This window comes from Vigna unguiculata, chromosome 5 (assembly GCF_004118075.2).
Source record: "Vigna unguiculata cultivar IT97K-499-35 chromosome 5, ASM411807v1, whole genome shotgun sequence".
Taxonomy (NCBI): Eukaryota; Viridiplantae; Streptophyta; class Magnoliopsida; order Fabales; family Fabaceae; genus Vigna; species Vigna unguiculata.
Window position 1 is genome coordinate 2,961,821 of NC_040283.1, and position 20,814 is coordinate 2,982,634.

Here is a 20,814-nt window from a genome sequence, read left to right on the forward strand (position 1 = left end):
TTTGAAGCAGTGTCACTTGTTTTCTCAATGTTGATAGTAGTAGAATAAAAGGATAGTTGTGAATATTGTTAGGCAATTCCAATTTGCGGATTTAACAAATATACTATTAAATGTCTCATCGTAGAAAACCCATAATTTGATGAAGAATCAAGCGGCTTTATTGATTATATACTTTGTTTCGTATCTTATTCATATATACATCATATACCTGAATGTCAACGTCAGTGAGCTAATCAGCTAACCCACCCAAAAAATGTTGATACACAAATTATGATTGTTAAGCAGACCACAATTTCTTATCTGACTCGAATAATTAAATGAAGGATTCAACAATGATCTTGAGAAAAGAAATAAAATGGCCAGAAAATTAACAATAGAAAGCTTAAATGTCCCGCCAGAGTAAAATTTAAGGATGATTTGATCATGAAATACCACGATAACTTAGAAGCACCCATTTTGAAGTAAATTGACTGAAAAAAGAGAAAATAATGATAATTGGGAGAATTAGAGTGATTAAGTTACATTTACAAATTCGACTATCTTCTACTTTGGTGTTAAGCGTGACTTTACAAAAACGCAACATATAGTAAGCACCAAATGCAGTTTTGTTTTTCAAAGTTGGAGGATAGGTACTGTTTTGTTGAAGCCATTGATAAACATAGACATAACGTAGCATCTAAATTCATGTATAAAGTATTTTACAACATTTCGAACTCGAAGAATCATTGTCTATTCTTTCGACCATTTTTGTAAAATCATCTTCAAAGTACAGAACAACATTCTTTTACATTATCCCGTCTGTTCTATCGTAAAACCTTTGATCTTCTTTTTACATTGTACCTGTCTGGATACAAATTACAAATACTTCTTAGAAGTTTTCTACAGGAAATATAAACTTTTTTTTCCCAATGCAGAAAAAGTGCATCTAGTTCTCTATCCAAACAAACTCATAATCACTCCCTCTCATTCTCCCTTACGAATTTTAACTATTTTTATGTAATTTCTCAGGACTTAAAGCTAATTAGCATCTTGATTAACAAAATCAAAGTCATGATCAGGGAGCACGACTTATGTGATTTAGATTTCTGCAACAGAAGTCATTTTGGTTTCACGATTTCTTTATTAATAATTGAGCTAACCTAATTTTCTTTAATTCTTTTAAATTTAGTATTTCTTAAGCCAAACAATTTGTTTCAAATTGAAAATATGAAAATCAAACCGATAAAAATAGGTTATTTTGTTAAAGTATAATGTTAATTAACAATTATCAAACATACATGAATATGTTATAGTTCAATTATATTTTACTTTTAAAATAGTAAATATGTATGTATATGTGTATACATCAAAACAAAATAGCAAAAAATTGTATAATTTATTTATAAATATGAAAGAAGGTTATAAATTATAAATATAAACACTAATCATATAAAACCATTCTCCACTTATTTCTCTATTTAATAATTTTTCATGTTAAAACGTTCTACAGTTTTTTTAACAAATTTATAATAACAAAAACTATAAAAATAATTCACAGTATATCTCCCAATTTAATATTTCTTCATTGCAAAATATTTTACAATTCTTTTCTAACAAAATGTTTTATAATTTTATAATATCAAAAACAGCCAAAACCAAGTTCCCCCATTGTTATGATCCTCTCTATTTGATTCCTCAACCTCTCCAATAATATCTTCCACAACACCTCCTTCATGAGCACTATAGACACAGACCACATTTCTGTTTGACCATGTATTTAACTAATACTGGAAATTTCCAGTTTAAACCTTTTTTCTTCTTCTTAATTTGCAATTTAAGTTTTAACATCACATCTTACGAAATCCCAAATGGAAGAGCTTGCAAAAATCACAAGGGTAGCCAATAATTAAGCAAAAGAAAACATTGTCATGCTAATAATGAGGCATGGCAACTTGATTATTAACAAGAGCACAAGATGATCACTTTTGAAGCATTTCACCAAATTGATATCACCATCAAACAAAAAGTAATCAAATTTACAGGTAAACCAACTAAATCATCCCTTCTAAACCCTAGAAAACGGTTTTCCATTTATTATAGGAACGCACCACTCAAATTTAGAGAAAATATGCATAAAGTTGTCCTAAAAAATGACGGCAGGAAATTAAAGAGCAACTCTAGGTTGAGACCTGAAAAGATCTTCACTTCCTTACAGATTATGGAAACACAATTCTCCAATTAGTTCTCAGAACCTGAATTGATACCAACACAAACTATTATCAATTAATACACAGCAAGTAACAAATTAGCGTCACAAAGAGGCATAAACCCTAAACCCTGTGATGCTAGAGGTTACCGTTACTAGAAAGGGACTTGCTGGAGTTCCATGACGCTGCGGAGCGGAGGGGCGTAGAGAGAGTACACGACGGCCTGTCGTTTGACGACGCCGAGCTGGGACTTGCCGTGGGAATAGGCGGAGGAAATCGAAGAGGGGTCGGACAGAGAGGCGTTTTGCCGAAACGCATCGATGGTGCGTCGTTTGGTGTATTCCCTGATGTTGTAATCGGGGAAATCTCGTGCGACGCGTAGGAGAGAACGGAAGAGAGAGAGAATTTGGGCGGGTGAAGGAGTAGAAGATGCACTCATGGCTGAGTTCGGATACAGAACACAGATTGAGAGCTTCAGAGAGGAATGAGAGAGAAAATTGAAGGGGATTTGAGTGACACCTATTGGGTCCAAAAACTTTGGCCCAAATCAATTCCAAAATTCAATTTTTTTTTTCTATAATTGCAAAGTTCATAATTTGATCCAATTTGTTTTTATTTTGATGTAATTGATTCTTATACCTAAAATATTTATTCTAAAAGATTAGTGAATTAAAAAAAAAAACATTAAGTTAAAGTTATAACTTTTCAAAAATTTGTAAACAACAATTATTAAAAATATCAAAATTTCAAATAAAGAATTAGAAAGGGACTGAAATTTAAATGTAGCCTGAGAATTATTGAGAAAACGGATAACTAAGAAACTAAAGTAATTATTTTTCATAATATAAAATTAAAGTAATTATTTTTCATAATATAAAATTAATGTATGTATTTTAATATTTTTTGTTAACTTTTTTATAAGTAGCAATATTAATTTAATTTATAAATTTTATTACAAAGAAAACTGTTCTAAATATCAAATATGAGAAACTAACTAACGTGAAAACATACAATTTACATAAGAATGAATAATTGAAATATGCAATCATTTACTGTTTTTTTTTTCAATATTAGTGTCAATAGATATGTCGTTATATATATATATATACATATATATATATATATATATATATATATATATATATATATATATATATATATATATTAACTTGATAGACTCTTATTTAAAATATTTTTCAAAAATCTTGTTTAAAACAAACTTTCATTTTCTAGTTAAAAACATTTTAATAACACTAGTGTAAACACAGGCGCTATCGCGCCTGTGTGTACGCATTTTTTGAATTATATTAATAATTGATGATATTGTAATGTTATTAATTTAATAAACAAAATAAAAGTATATTTATAAAAAATAAAATAAAATGTACGGAGAAAATAAGAGAAAAATAACTGTTGATGAATAGTAAGAGAAAAAAAGAAAAAGGAGATAAGTAAATAATTTTATAAAAACTTGTAAAAGTAACCGTTAATTTTTAAAAATTTAATAAATAATTAAATTATAAAGGGTAAAGTTGGAATTATGAAATGTGGACACAAAAGAGGGAATCCCCTTTATATATAGTTATAGATGCAATAAAAAAATAGGTAAAAAATATTTAGTCTGAATATTTTGTATACTAATTTGCTTGTTAACATCCTTGTTAACAAATATTATGTTATTGAGTTATTTTGCGTTGCAAATTACAATTGAGTTTTATCTTGAGTTCAACTACTTATAGTTGACTGGACAAATATTATTTGGATTCTACCTCAAATACCAAAACTATTATTTGGACCTCATATTTGTATTAAACACTTTGAATATTATTTTGAATTCAAACTCATGACTAACACAATGACTAACACAAGTAAATTACAAGAGTTGTTGTACAAGAGATATCATATGCAGTTATTAAAAAAAAAGTAACATTTTAATATATATACAAATAAAGTTTACTCTTCTAGATTAGTAATATGTTAAAATTTCTAAGGTTATAACTAAAGGGTTGCTCAAAAATTGTAAAAGTGGTACCAATTTCATTATTATCAATCCTATTTATTTATTGAAGAGTATTTTCAATTTATAAATAACCAAAATAAAAAGTTGTCAGTAATCCTTTCTAAATGTCATAAAATATATTATTCTTCAAGTTGCACTTCTTCATGTTCAAGCATAAAGATGTGTTAAATGTTAAATGTTTTTCATGCAACACTAATTACAAAATTCTTATTCAAGTAACATGTTATATGATAAATGAAAGTATTTGTAAAACATTTACTCTTTCTAAAAACATGACAATTGATATGAAATAACTTTAGCCTTTAGCATATTTTTCAAAAGATCTTTGATGCAGACAAATCTTCATAAGATCAACTTGCATGACGGACAAAAAAACATTATGTACATAAATATAATAAGCATTTAATATATTTTAGTTGTACAATAAACAACTTAAAAGTTACTTATCTTTATAATTCTTTATAATTCGATTACGAATTAACTTATTAAATGAATATATTTGTACAATTGATTGTGTTTATTTCAAATTACATATGTTATTTCACATCAAGATAAATTTTATTTTGTGCATTTCTTCATTAGAAGAACATTTGGTTAAAATAAAACAGACAAATCACAAATAATTTCATGTCAAAATAAACTTTGTTTTCATTTCATTATAACAACACTTGGTTAATATAACCTCGTGTTAATCAATTTTTTTTTACTATTTCTTCCTTACAATAATAAAAATTTAAAACACGATAATTATTGTCTATCGAATCAGTGAAACACCGAATCACATCAAATCACATGTAAAAATTTATAAGTTAATTATTTTTATTACAACACGTTTCATAAAAATTATCTGTTAAATATTATTCCAAATAATTATATATAACTGTAATAGTTGCTAATTCATTACAATGTTAAATCCCATAATTATGTCCATTTTTTTTCTATAATTATCAATTTTAATATTTTAGATAATTTTAAACAATTTATTATATCGAGAGTTAGACTAAAACGGCTAGCAATATATATATTTTTTATAATCAATTATAAAGAAAACAATGGTAATAAGTATATACATGTTTTTTCAATCTTATTTCCTAATTTATCCCAAATAATTTATCACATTAAAAATTAGAATAATATTATAATCGTAGGTCAAAAACATCCAATGAAATAGGGTAATTCCTTGAACACATGCCTTTGGCTACAATTTTCATGTTGTTAGAGGGAAGTTAACATTTATGGAACCTATGTTCTTCCTCTTTTTGGAGCTAACATATCAACACTCAAATTGTGGCTACAAAGAGAGACCAAAATAAAGAAAGATTAGATGGTTTATAAAAGTTGCTCCAAAATTTTTTCTTCTTTTTTACAAAAGATAAATTCACTCATTTTATTTTATGTTTTCTTCTTTAAATATATTAGACTCAATTTCTCATTTATAAAAGAAAAAAGGTATTGTTTAATTTAATGAAAGAATATGTTAACCCTTTATCAATCTCCAAGTGTGGTGAAGGATAAGGGAGAATGAAGCACCCTTCACATGAAAGCATGTTACTTTCATTGATTCCACACACCTCATTTTTTCAGATTTTGCCACTTGTCATTGTTAATATAAATTGGTATTATGTTCTTTAATCATATCCTCGAAACTCCAACTCAGTTTAAGATGCTGCTCTATACTTTGGATTTAAGTTAATTTAAAAGTAAATATAATTACATAATTTCTCAACTATTATGTTTACGTAATTATTTATATTTATATTATTTAAATTGGTATAGGGGATCACTTGTTTGTTTTTTATTTACAAATTAAAAAAAACAAAATTACCTGTTTAGTGTCTTAACAAATATCGCGGTTTTTCTTACTTTATATTATCATATTTAAGAAGAATTAGTCTGTAATTTCCTATCTCATTATCTCAACTAGTACTTTTCCTACATTCCAAGCTCTCAATAACCCTAATTTTCCCTAATCACCTCCCCTAACACTACCTCACACAAACGCAAAATCAAGAAACTTAAACCAAAATTAAGCACTAATTTCCACATAATGGTTTTAACCTTGTCCATAAACATAGGAAACATCCAAATTTAGGAGTTAAATCCCTAATCTCAAGGTCAAACACTCACCACATTTCTCTCCCTGAGCACAACACGCTTTTGAGATTTTGACTCATAATACAATTGCAATGTTTTTCACTTTTTTTTTTGTTTTCATAATTTTTTGGGGGAAAACGAAATTTTAGATCGGACCAATGGGAAGGCTCCGCACAAAGTGAGCAAAAAATGAAAATAAAAATAAAAAAATAAAAACAAAACGAGAAAAAAAGACCCAAAAATTTCTCTCTCTTTTCTCTTTCTCCATATTTTCTCCCCCTCTCTCTCATTGTTGATCGATCCATGGGAGAGGAACTGGAAGCTTAGCCCGAACGTGAACCTCAACCTCGATCGATTGTTTTGGACAATCTTGCGTGGGATTGACAGGGTTGGATAGGGCGTGTGGTTCTGAGATCGGAATAATGGGAATGTGATGGTGTGGGCATGGGGGGTGTCGTTGTCTTTTTGGGGTTGTGGTGGTGGTGGTAGGGTTGTTGCGGCGGTGGGGCTGCGCGAACGACGATGCAGCTTCACTTCTCGCCGAGCATGAGAAGCATCACGATATCGAGCAGCAACAACAATGGGTTTATTGACTTGATGAAGATCAAGGTCGCAGCTCGCCACATTTCCTATCGAACCCTCTTCCACACCATCCTCATCCTCGCTTTCTTGTTGCCTTTTGTCTTCATTCTCACCGCTCTCGTCACCCTCGAAGGTGTCAACAAGTGCTCCTCCTTTGGTACTCTTTCCCACTTCTTCTTATCTTTTCCCCTTCCGATTTTATTCTTCATTTCTTTTATAAGTTAGATCACGATTTGGACATTGTGTTTGTTGTTTGTATACATGTGATGGGATTTCTAAAAAATGAAGATTTAGCGCTGGAATTGTTTTAGATTTACATAGCAATAATTGTGTATTACTGCCTGATCCGTGTGACCGACCTCACCTGGTGGGATGCTTTATTTTGCGGTTGTTTCTTGTTAGTGATCTGTATTTGGTGTATAGGCAAATTTAGGTTGCTTCTGATTCATGTAGTTGATTCTTAGTGAGATAGATAATAAAACTTTTCTCGAGGTAATGCAATTTCTGAAGGTGTTTTTCCTGTTGATAGTTTTGTAGCTGCTGGCTAGTGTTAATGAATTATGCATCCTTTTGTTTTAGGATCTAAATTTTGAAGTGTGACTGTGTTATTGAAGTGTTCTGTATGGGCGGTTCTTGATTTCATTTGAGCTTGAAAATCAGTGATGGGATGGAGATGCTTTTTGCGGCAAGTGTTCCCGAATGCATTGGGCTGTTTAGTATTGCATTTGAGGAATGAAAAGTTTCCTCTTGTTCTTGACTGGATAACTATTTGTGCTGTTGTACATGTCAGGGAAAAACATTATGGGCGATGTGTGATTTTTTAAGTCCCTGCCTAAGCAATGCTTGGTTCGGCTGTTTTCAGTATGTTGTTGATGATAGAAGTTTTGCTCTATCTGTTTCTGTCTTACCAAAACATCAGCTGTATGGCACTTTTTTTAGGATATCCGGAATAGGTTCTGGAAGTTTATTATTTGTGCCTTTTTTTATCTCTCACCCTCACCATGTGCTTGTTTTAGAACATTAATTGATTTCTTATTTTGTGCTTCAGATTGCTTAGGTAGGCGGTTGGGGCCAAGGCTTCTTGGTAGGGTTGACGATTCAGGGGTAAACAATTTTTATTATCTCATATCCAATATAGTTTTGGTTTAAGTTGCTTTCTGAACCTGAGTGGTTATGATGCAATCAATGATGTTGCAGAGACTAGTTAGAGATTTTTACAAGATTCTTAACGAAGTGAAGGCTGGGGAAATTCCACCTGATCTAAAGCTGCCAGATTCTTTTGATCAACTGGTTTCTGATATGAAGAACAATCAGTATGATGCAAAAACTTTTGCGATCATGCTAAGGGGAATGGTAAGTTGCTTGAATCGTTCAAGACGAAGTGTTGTCTGTTTCTTGGTTAATTGATATTGTGTAAGGAAGAGCTTGTCTCAAATTGAATTCTATTAACATTTTAAAATCTCATGTGTAATGGCTTACTAGGAAGATACATTTTTATTTTATTTTTAATTTTGTGTTCTGTCTAGAAATATAATGATTCAGTTCTTGACTTTTCTGGATGAATATTTATTTTGAATGTACGAGTCTATGACTTTGGTTTTGTCAATTGGATGGAAGTCTTGCTAGACCTGATTTTGTATTGTTTGGTAGCATTGTACTGAGTACCGACTGTTTGTGATTTGGATTTTCCTCAAATTTTACAATTAGGCTGCTTTTTTTGGTTCATCTTCAAGTAATATTTACAAAAGGAAAAGAAAAATCTAAACACGGTTTCATTTTATCTGTGGAGAGATTTGACGCTTCTGAGTTATGTAGGTACTATGCTTATGTTAATTTACTTTTTGACTGGGGGAAAGGTTTATCTTGCTTTTGTTGATGTTTCTGCTAACTTGGTTGATTTGTTGTAAAGGAGTTAGTCCAGAATACTTGACCAATATTATTTTATTGCTTTTACTATAGATACACCGGCTTTTCATCTACCATGAATGCCATTTATCATTTTACCTGAATTTGGTATGATACCTCTATTCCAAAAGATAGATAAAATCATGATTGTCCTTACCTTCAGTTTTTCACCTTCTTACATGTCTCACATTAGTTAATCCTGTTTTCTATACTGGTAATGTGTCTTGTGTTGGAGACCTTTCTCAGGTGTTTTCGAAACAAATCATGCTACTATTAGATGGATAAAGTTCTTTGGTTGTTACACTTTTCTTGTATATAGATAATAATAACAATATGTTGCATTTAAAAAATAAATTAATTAAGATGAATCCTTAACATAAGTGCAAAACACAAAACAACAAATAGAAAAACTTAACATTAACGGAGCAGATGCCCTATCGCTCAACATATTGTACTTCAGACCAAACGGAAGCCAATTGCCTAATATTATCCCAAATCAGTTGATGTGCAAAAAAGGAAAATCCTTAGGTATTACAGTTATGCTCCACCCGTATTCATTAAAATGTTGTGTATATTGCACATTATTACAATTTTAGCCTTGTTATTTCTTCCAAAACTGTTGAACTTGATCATCGTATATAATTGTTCTAAGGATATATGCTAAAACTAGATTTGAAAAATGCAAAAGAGTATCAAAGAGAAATAGAAGTAGATCAAGCTATGTAAGAACAGTTGTGGAACTGCTTCCGAGCAAGCCCTGCACAGAACATTGATTCGGGGGAAAGAGTCTGATGTGTCCTTTGAACCTGCAACATTTTTATTAGTAATATTCTGGTAAAGATCGCAGTTCAAATATAAATTAATCTGAAAATCTATGTATTTTCCTTAAATCCTTATATATAGTTTTAAAATTCTATAATTAAATCCTCAAAATTAATGCTATTAAAACACCCATTCCCACCTACTTTCCTCCATTCCCATCCACCCTCCACCCAGCAATATGTGATTCAAGTGTCATGTTCATTCAAGTATTTTTGTCGTCTTTGTTATATCAGGCAGAAGGCTCTTCCTTTTCATCTGTTATATATCACCGTAGTCTTTCAAAAAACAAATATTCATTAGTACTGTGTCATTATCATCAATCTGCAACGTTAACTACTCATAAACGATGGTTTATGCATCTCCATTAAGACCCTGAGAATTTGTATGAGTAGAGGCAAGGTTGATGTGTGAAACTTTAGCACAAGTATATCCATATTTTCAATATTGCAATAGCTTAGTTGCACTTTTCAGACTATAGATTACCCTTGTTGTATTGAAATTTGTGATAAATGGTGATTTTATTGATCTTTGTTACAATGCTGTGCTTCTTGAGCAGATGGAAAAACTTGAGAGAGAAATCAGAGAGTCTAAATTTGCAGAGCTGATGAATAAACACTTTGCTGCAAGTTCTATCCCTAAAGGGATTCATTGTCTGTCTTTGCGTCTGACTGATGAATATTCATCAAATGCCCATGCACGCAAACAATTGCCTCCTCCAGAGTTACTTCCTTTACTCTCTGACAACTCGCACCACCATTTTATTCTGTCTACTGATAACATCTTGGCTGCTTCAGTAGTTGTTACTTCAGCTGTTCAATCGTCTCTGAAACCAGAGAAAATAGTCTTCCATGTGATCACTGATAAAAAAACTTATGCGGGTATGCACTCATGGTTTGCACTGAATCCAGTCAACCCTGCTGTAATTGAAATCAAAGGAATTCACCAATTTGACTGGTTAACTAGAGAGAATGTCCCAGTACTTGAAGCTGTAGAAAATCAAAACGGGATCAGGAATTACTACCATGGGAATCATCTAGCAGGAGCCAATCTCAGTGATACTAGTCCACGTAAATTTGCATCTAAATTGCAGGCGAGAAGTCCGAAGTACATATCTTTACTCAACCACCTCCGCATATACTTACCAGAGGTAAATTGCATTCATCACAATGCTCTTTCTGTTTTCTTCCTTTATCTTTCTCGTATGCTCACTATATACCGATGATAATTTTCAAGCCATAATTTACCCTAATGCAATTCATTGGCTTTTGTTATTAGTTTTGGGTCTTATATGTGATTTTGTATGTTGAATTGAACTTAACATAAAGAAATGGACAATTACTCTAAAAATATAAATGAACAATTAAGTGATCACTGAAGCTGAACATTTTGGTGTAAATTTCTGCGTTGTACTTTTATGTGTGCTTTTATAAACTGAATTTGTAATGGTAAAAGTTCCTATGGGCACTGAATGCCTCTGAATATTTTACAAACTACAGTGATTTAAGGGAACATAAAACCATATTTTAGAACACAGAATATGTTTTGCAGACTTAATTCAAGCCAAACATTTTCTATTTTGACTAAGTTGCTTCTAGGAATTTATAGAACATGAAGCATGAAATATGATTGGAGATGAACAAAAAATAAAAGAAAGCCAACTGAAGTGAGACAAAGCAATTATATGGAATATTACAGTTAAAACTTTTAGGTGGTTAAATAGTTGAAAGGGGCAGTATCAAAGCCTTAGCTTCAATAGAGGGGAAAAGTGCAGAAGAGAGGTCATTCTTAGTTGTTAGTATTGGAGATCTGAATATTGGCTTAACTGTAAAAGGGAAACCTTTGGAAGTTGCGTTGTGTCCCTTTTTATTTAAGATTCAAGATATCCTTGCAAATTGTACAATTTCTCTATTTTTCAGTGCTATGAATAGAGTGACGAACACATGGGGAACTCACCTCTAAAAGCTAATTGTTAAGGGGGAAGAACCAAGCTCTTAAGTACTGTGCTGAACATCCCATAGTGGTTTATGCAAGACCATAATACCCAAGTCCCTATCATAGCATAGTCTTTAAAAGTGGAAGTCTTGGCGGCTTACGGTCTACAACAACACTTCATTCAACTTTCTCATAAGTCAAAAAACCTTCCATGGATCGAAAGCCTCCGTCCATGGGTAACCTTTTTTAAGACATTAACAACAGACTTCGGTACCTGTTAATAAGCACCCAAACACAGAACTCACCTCTAAAAGCTAGATGTCAGCGGTGTAATTCCAAACACTTAAATATTTCACCAAGCATCCCATACTACTTGATATGAGACCAGGCATCTTATGATTCCCAAGTCCCTATCATAGTGGAATGTTCCCCTCTCTCCCCTTCGGTTGATGTTTGTTCAAATAGATAATTATTAACTTTAATTGTTTTTGCGTTGTGTTGCCTTCATCAGTATTCAGAACTTATGCTCCAATTATAGCTAAGATTGCTATTTATTTGAGTTAAATATGTTTTTTGTCCCTAAACTTTTATGAAAAATTTTGTTTAGTCCCTAAACTAAATTATAAAGGATTCAATCCCTGTACTTTGCAAAAGTCAATGTAAAACATATTTTCCACAAAACATGTGAAGGTTATATTTCAGTTCACTATGGAACACAGTTTGTCACATGAGAAACACTTGACATGTTTGTTGTAAAAGTGTTTTACATTGATTTTCGTAAAGTACATGGACTAAATACAATATAATTTAGTTTAGGGACGAAACAATATTTTATGATAGTTTGGAGACGAAAAGCATGTTTGACCCTTTATTTTTTAGTAATACTAATATTAACAATCGGAAAATATTCTTGTTATTGCAATAATTCTCTTTTGAACATAAATTGTATTCAGTTTGATATATTTGTGCTGATTATGTTAGTCTTGTGTGTCAAACAGCTTTTCCCAAACCTTGACAAGGTGGTGTTTTTGGATGATGATGTGGTAATTCAACGTGACTTGTCTCCACTTTGGGAAATTGACCTGGAAGGAAAAGTTAATGGAGCTGTGGAAACTTGCAGAGGTGAGGACGACTGGGTCATGTCTAAGCATTTTAGGAACTACTTCAATTTTTCTCATCCCCTAATTGCAAGGAATTTGGATCCTGATGAGTGTGCATGGGCTTATGGAATGAATATCTTTGATCTGCGTGCATGGAGAAGAACTAATATAAGAGAGACATACCATTCTTGGCTGAAAGAGGTAAAATTCCAAATAGATTCTGACTAATATAATTTTAGTTTTTCAAAACATCAAATTATTCTTTGATTTTCTATAAGTTGAGGTTCATACAAAATCCTCGCATTATTATAAATTAAGGTTGCGTGGCAACTGACTGAATGGCTTAAATATCTGTATGCTTAATAAGGTGACCTTTTGTTTCCTTCTGTTTTTGTTCTTCTTATTGAACCCCCTAGTGAAGCTGAAAGAGGGGGCTGGGGATTGGGAGTTCTTGGGCATTTGGTTCTTGGGCGTTGAGTTTTAGAATATTTCTGTTACCAAAGAATATATTATTGACAACTTCACTATGGCAGAATCTGAAGTCAAACCTGACAATGTGGAAGCTTGGAACGCTGCCTCCTGCTTTGATTGCATTTAAAGGTCTTGTTCACCCAATTGATCCCTCATGGCACATGCTTGGATTGGGTTATCAGAACAATACCAATATTGAGAGTGTGAAAAAGGCTGCTGTTATTCACTACAATGGTCAGTCAAAACCTTGGTTGCAAATTGGGTTTGAACATCTTCGGCCATTTTGGACCAAATATGTCAATTATTCTAATGATTTTTTGAGGAACTGTCATATCCTGGAATCATAGTCTGCCAGCAAGGAGCGCAATGTTTTGTACAACATTGAATATGAAAGGGACGAGTAATACAGGTTTCATCTAAATTTTTGCAGCTTGAAATTTTCTTCAAGAAGAATTTGACAAGGCAAATATAAAATTGGTTGAGAGGGCCAAAGTGATAAAAAACACTGGGTGGATTTGCTTCCATTCCCTACATTTTTACATCCGACACCACCGTCACTGCACGGCCTTAAAGAATCATTTGGGTCCTTGAGTTTTGACATAGAAACACATCCTCTATTTTTGGTTTGTGAAAGGATATACTATTATTGGTCTTCTATGGGACAAATATATCAAAGATTCCATAGTTGATTGTTGGAGAATAAACTGGATGCTGGAGATAAAAAAATCAGGCATGTTTCATCAATCTAGTTGGTGTTGAGAACACAAGTGCTAGGGCAGTAAGTTGCGAGGTTCCCCCCTCTAGAGCAGCATTTTACCCTTCATTTTTTAGTTTCTTAATTTTTGTTAGTGCCAATTTTTACCTTCACCTGCTTTGATTTGATATCATGATGGTGAATTCTAGGAGTAGTTCATGGAGATTGCTTCGTTACGGGTTCATTGAATTGGGGAACTGTTTGTAGGATATATAATATATATTGTTATTCATTATGTACTATTACGAGACATTGGAAATGTGCAGAAAATTCATTTTTCTCCCTTCTGTATCCTTGCAATGCCGGATCATAATCGTACTCAAATTTAGTTGTTTTTAATACTGATCTGGAATTGAAATTAAAATTTTAATTTTAAACATTGACCTTTAGTATTTACTTTTATAAACACCGACCATTTTGGACTGCTAACTTTTAGTTTACAAATTATGAAAGCAAAATTTTAGTTATACTTTAGAAAATGAAAGAATATTTAAATTTGTGTCTAAATATTTTTCTCTTATCAAGTTATCACTTATTTTGTAGTTTTCTATTTTAGGAAACACTTAACTTTTTATTTGCTGTAATCTCTTGAGATTTTTATTAATTTATTTTTTACAATTGTAACAATGCATTTATAAGTGATAACATTACTCACATGCAACGGATTTTGGAGACAGACCATTAATAAACTTTTCTATCATGATAGTAATTGTGGTTAGAGAAATTTGTCAACCAGCTAAAGCATATTACATATCATTAAAATTATATATTTTTCGCTTTGTTTGATTCAGAAAGTATATTATTTTTATAAAAGATATGGATATTTAAACAATCCATAAGTAAAAGTAACTAACCCTAGTTAATATGTAAAATAAGAGAAGAATGATGTTGGAGGAATTTGGTAAGTTGATGATGACATGATTTTCAATTAGAACTATTTTAATGTTAAAGCCTTCTTCATCCCTCTCTCTGCAAAATTTGGCCGTAGTGTGGTGCCTTCAAATTGCATGCAAGATATTATCTTTTACGAGTTTTCCAACAAAATATTATGGACCCACAAATAGGCCTCTTTCTGCGTTCTCTTTATCTAAGCTTTGTCAAATAATCGACAATTTTTGTGTGAATGATTGAAATTTAAGAAGCGTCACTTAGTTGTGTCTCTGTTTTTAACAAGTGTCAATTCACCCAAAATCTTACGTGAAACACTATGAAAGATTCTTTAGCCATGAAAGAGAAAGGAAATAACCATTATTATTACTATTACTATATATTACAACTTTATACCATGCAAGAGATGGACCACAACTTTATCGATATCTACCATATTATTTTTATTCTTTATAATAATAATAAACAATAAAGAGAAAGAAAATTAAATAAATAAAAAAACTCATAAAGTTATTGTTTAAATATTTTGAATTTAAGATAGTGTCAACTTTTTATGTCTTATTTGATATCAATATCTTTTTGATGATTTTTTCTCAAAGTAAATCAAATATAAAAAATTAAAACAATTTTATTATTATAAACTAAAATTCTAGCCAAATCTATTAATTTAAAAGGTAAAATCATGAAATAAAAATGAAATTTTTTCATGACTTTCAGCAAATGAATTATTAGTTGTTTTTGTTTTCTAACCATCGACTATTCTTTTGAAAGAAAAATAATTGATTGTTCATAACCATGATATTTTCCTTTCCACACTTTATTTCATAATGTGGTATCACTACATTTCAAACCCGATTCAATTGCTTAAAGATATAAACCACTTTTACGAATTTAATTATTAACATTTCTTTAGTTATAAAAATCCAATAATATTTTTTCTTTTATAGGAAGTGAAAGACCATTTATTATGTTACTTTTTTATTTTTATTTTTATTTTGTCGGACCCGTAACCAAAGGACTTGGTCTTTAACCTATAAGAATGGATTTGAATATAGTAAGACCTTTTAGTATTAGTACTACTGTGTATAGAATTATATATATTTTACAACTTCAATTTTTGTTTATCGCAGTCATAATTTTTGTGTGTATTATTTTGTTTAATTGCAAATCATGATATACGCACGTGACAATTTAAGTACTTCTTATACAACAATTATAGTATAAAAAACCATTGTAATGTAGGAATATTTAAACTAAATTCTATATTTATACTACTTTATGTTACTATTAACCATTATTTTTCAAAATGTCTCTTGAAAGCACCTTGATTGTAATTTTTTTAATCTAAAAAAAACTAATTGAACCTTACACACTAGAGTACTAAATCAATGTTTGGATACACACACATATATATATATATATATCTATATATATATATATATATATCTATATATATATATATATATATATATATATATAACAAGTATTATAAAAAAAATAATTTTATATGATATGTTACATCATGACCATTTCTGCATTTTCATTTTCCACAGCTTTGGGAGGCTATTATGAAGTGGGAAAAGCAAAGAAAGAAAGAAAGGAGCGATTGACCAAACCAAAGAATTGAATGACTTTGAAAATTCCGAAGAAGCCTCTTTCCTTGTTACCTTCATATTTTTCTTCCCTTTCTCCATTTATTATTATTATTATTATTATTATTATTTATTATTATTATTATTATTATTATTGCTCTCGAAAACACTAACCAACCAAAACAAAATAAAGCATCCACTTTCCCTTTTTCTTCTTCTTGTTCTTCGTCTTCCATTTGGGTTTTCCCAAAAGTGAAAAGCCAATTCACCCCTCAGATCAGTGACGCACATACCCATCTAAGAAACCCCACATCAACAAAAACTCAGGTTTTTCCATAATCTGTTATTTTATTTTCCTTTTCTCAATCCTTGCTTGTTTTGCAGGTGACCCAGTTGAAAATTCGAGATTTTTTTCTTGTTTGATGCGTACCCATTTCAAGATTGGATCTCTTTTTGATATAGCTGTTTGAGATTCTCTTTTTGTTGGCTGGCGACAGTGTGTTGAATTATGTTATGATGTTGGATTTCAATCATTTCATTACCTTTTTTTTTTTTTGTAATTTGTTTTTATTTTGTGAGAAGATGTATCCACCTCAGTTATTCACTATTTCTTCGTTCATATTCTTATTAAACGATTTTTTCCATAAGAATTTTTCAGACCGCTCCAAACTTTTCCCTGATATATCTAGATTCCCACGCCAGATTCTGCATGTTTAGTGAGTATGGATGCGTGCTTGACAGGGCTCTAACTCAACCTTTTCTTTTGTGTCTGAACTTTGCAGACCTCACAAGATTGGCTTTGAATGAAATCCTGTTTTTCACTGATGAAACTTAGCTGAACGAATTGATTCAGTGGAAAACCTATTTTCGTAATATTTGACGTAAAACTGAAGCTGTAATATTTCTTTTAACTACGCGAGTTCGTTGGATCTCCGAACATGGCTGGGAATCAAGATCAGTTTGAGATCAAGTTTCGGTTGACTGATGGCTCTGATATTGGCCCCAAAAGTTTTCCTGCAGCTACCAGTATTGCAACATTAAAGGAGAGTGTTCTTGCTCAGTGGCCAAAAGGTTACTTGTGTTACTGTTGTTTTTTTCTTTTTTGTTTCGCTTTTTGGTCTTCTGGTTTAATAGCTAAATTACCATGTTAGAACTGAGAAGAAGTAGTATTGTTCTGGTGCTGTGAGGAAACTCTGTGCTATAAATTAAGAGACTTCTGGGTTGGGTGGATTGGAAAACATGGCGATTGAGGTTGCAGGAATATTTATGTGGGTTTTATTATTTTGGTTACAAAAAAAGTTCTAAGACCTGGTATGGGCAAGGATAGTGGGCTGAAATAGGTACAAAGTGACCTTAGGAATATTGTTAACAGGAAGAAGTAGTCCCTTAGGAACCTGATGTCACCGCAGTTGAGGCTCTTGGGCTGGACGAACTCTTATTTTAGAAGACATACACTGGTTGAATAATTTATAAATTCCTTTTACCATATAACTATCACCTCTTGAGTGAGTGCAGAAGTGGTCACTATTTTCCGTTTCCAAAATGATGAAGAGCAATTGAAATATTTCATTCTTTTGATGAGATAAGAAAATTAGCTATATGAATACAAATATTTTCCATTTAGTGTAATACAGTTACTTTTAACATTAGTCGAAGATATGCCGTCCAGTGTATGTGCATACTTATGTTTAATGCGTCAATGTTGGTCAATTCCTTTAGAAGACTTTACTAACATTAAACAAACGCTTTTTTTTTTCATATGAAGGCTCTTTTGGGAGTTTATAAATTGTGAAAGTATCTAAAGTGATAAGACCTCTTTAACAACCTTAAATCGAAAATGTGGGTAGTCTTGGTATAAGTCCCTTTTTTTGGTTCATAACAAGGAGTATCACTCGGCAAACGCGTGAACTAGCTTCATTAGGGGTTTGGTAGACTCTGAATAGGTGGACATTCCCTCCCAGCTTGAGTGTAGGTCCCTAGTTTAGTAGTTTATTTCTTAAACCATAATTTCTTCTCCCATCCCTTAGTGTATACTGTTTGACTTGTTCAGGAGGATTGATGCCTACCAATTGTTAGCCGTGTAGTTACAAGGAGATATTATGTGTCTAATGGTTTTGCTATTTCTTTAAACTGAAAGTTTCTAAATTTTAGGTTTTCTTTATTGCTTAGTAATTTTTCAAGAGGATGTTTGTAGCTTAGAGTCCACGCAATTGTTCATTGTTTATGGATAGGTGTGTGTAAGCATAGTATTTATGTCCTTATACTGAGAATCAAGGTACCATTTTCTATGGTTCGCCACAAATTTCTGGCATACTATAAGATATAACTAAAATGACATTTTCCAATAGTTGTATTTCAAAGTTAGCAAGACTAAAACTTCTATCTTTAAGTAGATTCTGTGGTGAATTCTGATGTTGGTCATAGTGTGAGCTTCATGCTAAAATTTTGCCGTGTGTTTTGTGACAAATGAGATTCGTAAGTTTGTGTTTTTGTTTTGAAGACAAGGAGAATGGGCCAAGGACCATAAAAGATGTGAAGTTGATCAGTGCAGGAAAAATATTGGAGAACAACAGAACAGTTGGTGAATGCCAGAGCCCATTATGTGATACTCCTGATACAGTTACGACAATGCATGTGGTCGTCCAACATCCTGCTACAGAGAAAGGTCTTTTATTTTGTGTTTATTTGAGATATGCCAAAAGCTAGTTTTGATAGTTCTGCATTTTTTTAGTAAGCAGTTTTTTTAAAGTTTGGCTTGGATAACAAGTTCTTTTTATTAATTTCTGCAAAAAATGCCTTCTTAATTACACTTTCTTACTGCAAGAAATAGTTAAATTCTTTTGTGTCATTTTTTTTATTTGGGATTGTCGTTTAATCACTTTAAGGGTCAAAGATCACTTACATTGTTGACATAAATTTATATTTTAAAAGCATTTGTTGAAATTATAGGGTTTTAGGTAGAGGGAAGAACTACAGATCAAAGAAACTAAATCCATTGAAATACGTGACCCTAAGCTTCTTTTAGAAAAATGCTTTTATGATGTAAGTTTTTATATATATATATATATATATATATATATATATATATATATATATATATATATATATATATATATATATAGATAGATAGATAGATAGATAGATAGATATAATGTATTTCTTCTTGAGAGAAAAACAAACAAATGGGTCATTGATGTCTGTCAAAGTATCAAAGTACTATTCGTTCTAATCCATTTTTTAGACTTATCTTGTGTCGGACAAAACAGTAACCATCTGTTTGAAAATTCAAATAAAAAGACAGTCCTTCCTGAAAATTATGGGAGAAATAGAAAACTGAAAGATAAAATTTGTAGTAGGTACTTCATAACTAGAAGAACTTCTTTGGAAACAATTTTTTTTTTTAATTATCAGTTACTAGCACTTCCAGAACTAAAATAACCCACTCGCATCGAAATGAAAAAGTGGTGTTATTCTGTTTGACTGATTTTGTTTTCATTCAGTTTTGGTGCCTACTTGCTGACAATTATATTTTTTTGAACAGAGAAGAAAGCTGCAAGCAAAGCAACACAGAACAAATGCATGTGTATTATCTTATAGCATCCAGATTGAATAGCAGATGTCATCTATCTTAGAAGGTTAGGGACACTTCATTTTTACGTAACCTGCGGCGTTGAAGATTTCAACATACACAAATTATTTGGTTGCATGTCTCATTCATACTACAGGCAAAGAGTACTGGACTGTTTACCTAAAAAAAGCACTTTACTTGGTGAAGATTGTGAAACTAGTAGTTCCCTGATTCCTCTGCGGCTCTATATTTCTTGCACAATTTGATAGGAGATGTTCTTCTGCTGGTCTCAACATGTATCCTAGGTGTTGCCTCATCAGGCACTTGCTATATTGAAATGAACAATACTAGTTTGCCATCTTGCACCTCATCTATACTTTACAATTCCTCTCTTGCATCTGTCTGATACAACATGCTTTCAGACATGTATGTGTTGAACATTTGAATGTGTTTTAATTTGCTTGTTATTTATTTGGTACCCTTGCTACTCTTGTATAGCACTTGTGGAATAGTGGTTTCACCACACACCTCTTACAAAATGGAGATTTGATGCTTGAATTAAATCTCCTTGCCCTTCATTTATTGTTTATATTTTAGAAAAACACAGACTAAAGTCTTACCATTCAAGTTTCATGCTAGAAGTCGCATACAAAATGGTTTAATCCTCTTACACCATTACTATTTGACCACAAGATATGCAGTATGTCTTGTCAAGATTATAGCCCTACAAAAAAAATAAAAATAAAGATTCTTGTGGTATGCCCTATTTCTTGTCAGAAATATAATGAAAAATTACCTTTTCTATTCTTTTCTCGTGTTCAACTATTGGGAGAGGTGTTCATTTCTTATTACATTCTAATTTTTTTACTGCCTGAGGTTGTGTTATTATAACCTTATGCT

General features: G+C 31.6%; 3 protein-coding genes across 5 annotated transcripts; 2 read left to right on the plus strand and 1 right to left on the minus strand.

Annotated features, from left to right (window-relative positions):
• Window positions 1-1,885: 1,885 nt before the first annotated feature.
• LOC114183688 (LYR motif-containing protein 4B) lies at window positions 1,886-2,703 on the minus strand. The gene is made up of 2 exons (XM_028070800.1): window positions 2,336-2,703; window positions 1,886-2,231 (listed from the first exon to the last, which is right to left on the minus strand). Exon 1 carries the CDS (start codon window positions 2,623-2,625, stop codon window positions 2,341-2,343), a length of 285 nt encoding a protein of 94 aa, XP_027926601.1. The 5' UTR covers window positions 2,626-2,703; the 3' UTR covers window positions 1,886-2,231; window positions 2,336-2,340.
• A 3,814-nt stretch (window positions 2,704-6,517) lies between these two features.
• LOC114185188 (probable galacturonosyltransferase 14) lies at window positions 6,518-14,153 on the plus strand. The gene is made up of 6 exons (XM_028072764.1): window positions 6,518-7,039; window positions 7,931-7,986; window positions 8,080-8,235; window positions 10,166-10,756; window positions 12,540-12,842; window positions 13,175-14,153. Exons 1-6 carry the CDS (start codon window positions 6,823-6,825, stop codon window positions 13,457-13,459), a joined length of 1,608 nt encoding a protein of 535 aa, XP_027928565.1. The 5' UTR covers window positions 6,518-6,822; the 3' UTR covers window positions 13,460-14,153.
• Window positions 14,154-16,370: 2,217 nt separating this feature from the next.
• Window positions 16,371-20,491, plus strand: LOC114185007 (membrane-anchored ubiquitin-fold protein 2). 3 transcript variants are annotated; one of them, XM_028072479.1, is made up of 5 exons: window positions 16,371-16,673; window positions 17,129-17,417; window positions 18,847-19,011; window positions 19,888-19,981; window positions 20,072-20,477. In XM_028072479.1, the coding sequence occupies exons 2-4, from the start codon at window positions 17,285-17,287 to the stop codon at window positions 19,941-19,943; spliced, it is 354 nt and encodes a 117-aa protein (XP_027928280.1). In that variant the 5' UTR covers window positions 16,371-16,673; window positions 17,129-17,284; the 3' UTR covers window positions 19,944-19,981; window positions 20,072-20,477. The 3 variants fall into 3 exon arrangements, with proteins under 3 accessions (XP_027928280.1, XP_027928278.1, XP_027928279.1); XM_028072477.1 differs by having other exon boundaries at window positions 19,888-20,491; XM_028072478.1 differs by lacking the exon at window positions 16,371-16,673 and adding an exon at window positions 16,703-16,864 and having other exon boundaries at window positions 19,888-20,491.
• Window positions 20,492-20,814: the final 323 nt, after the last annotated feature.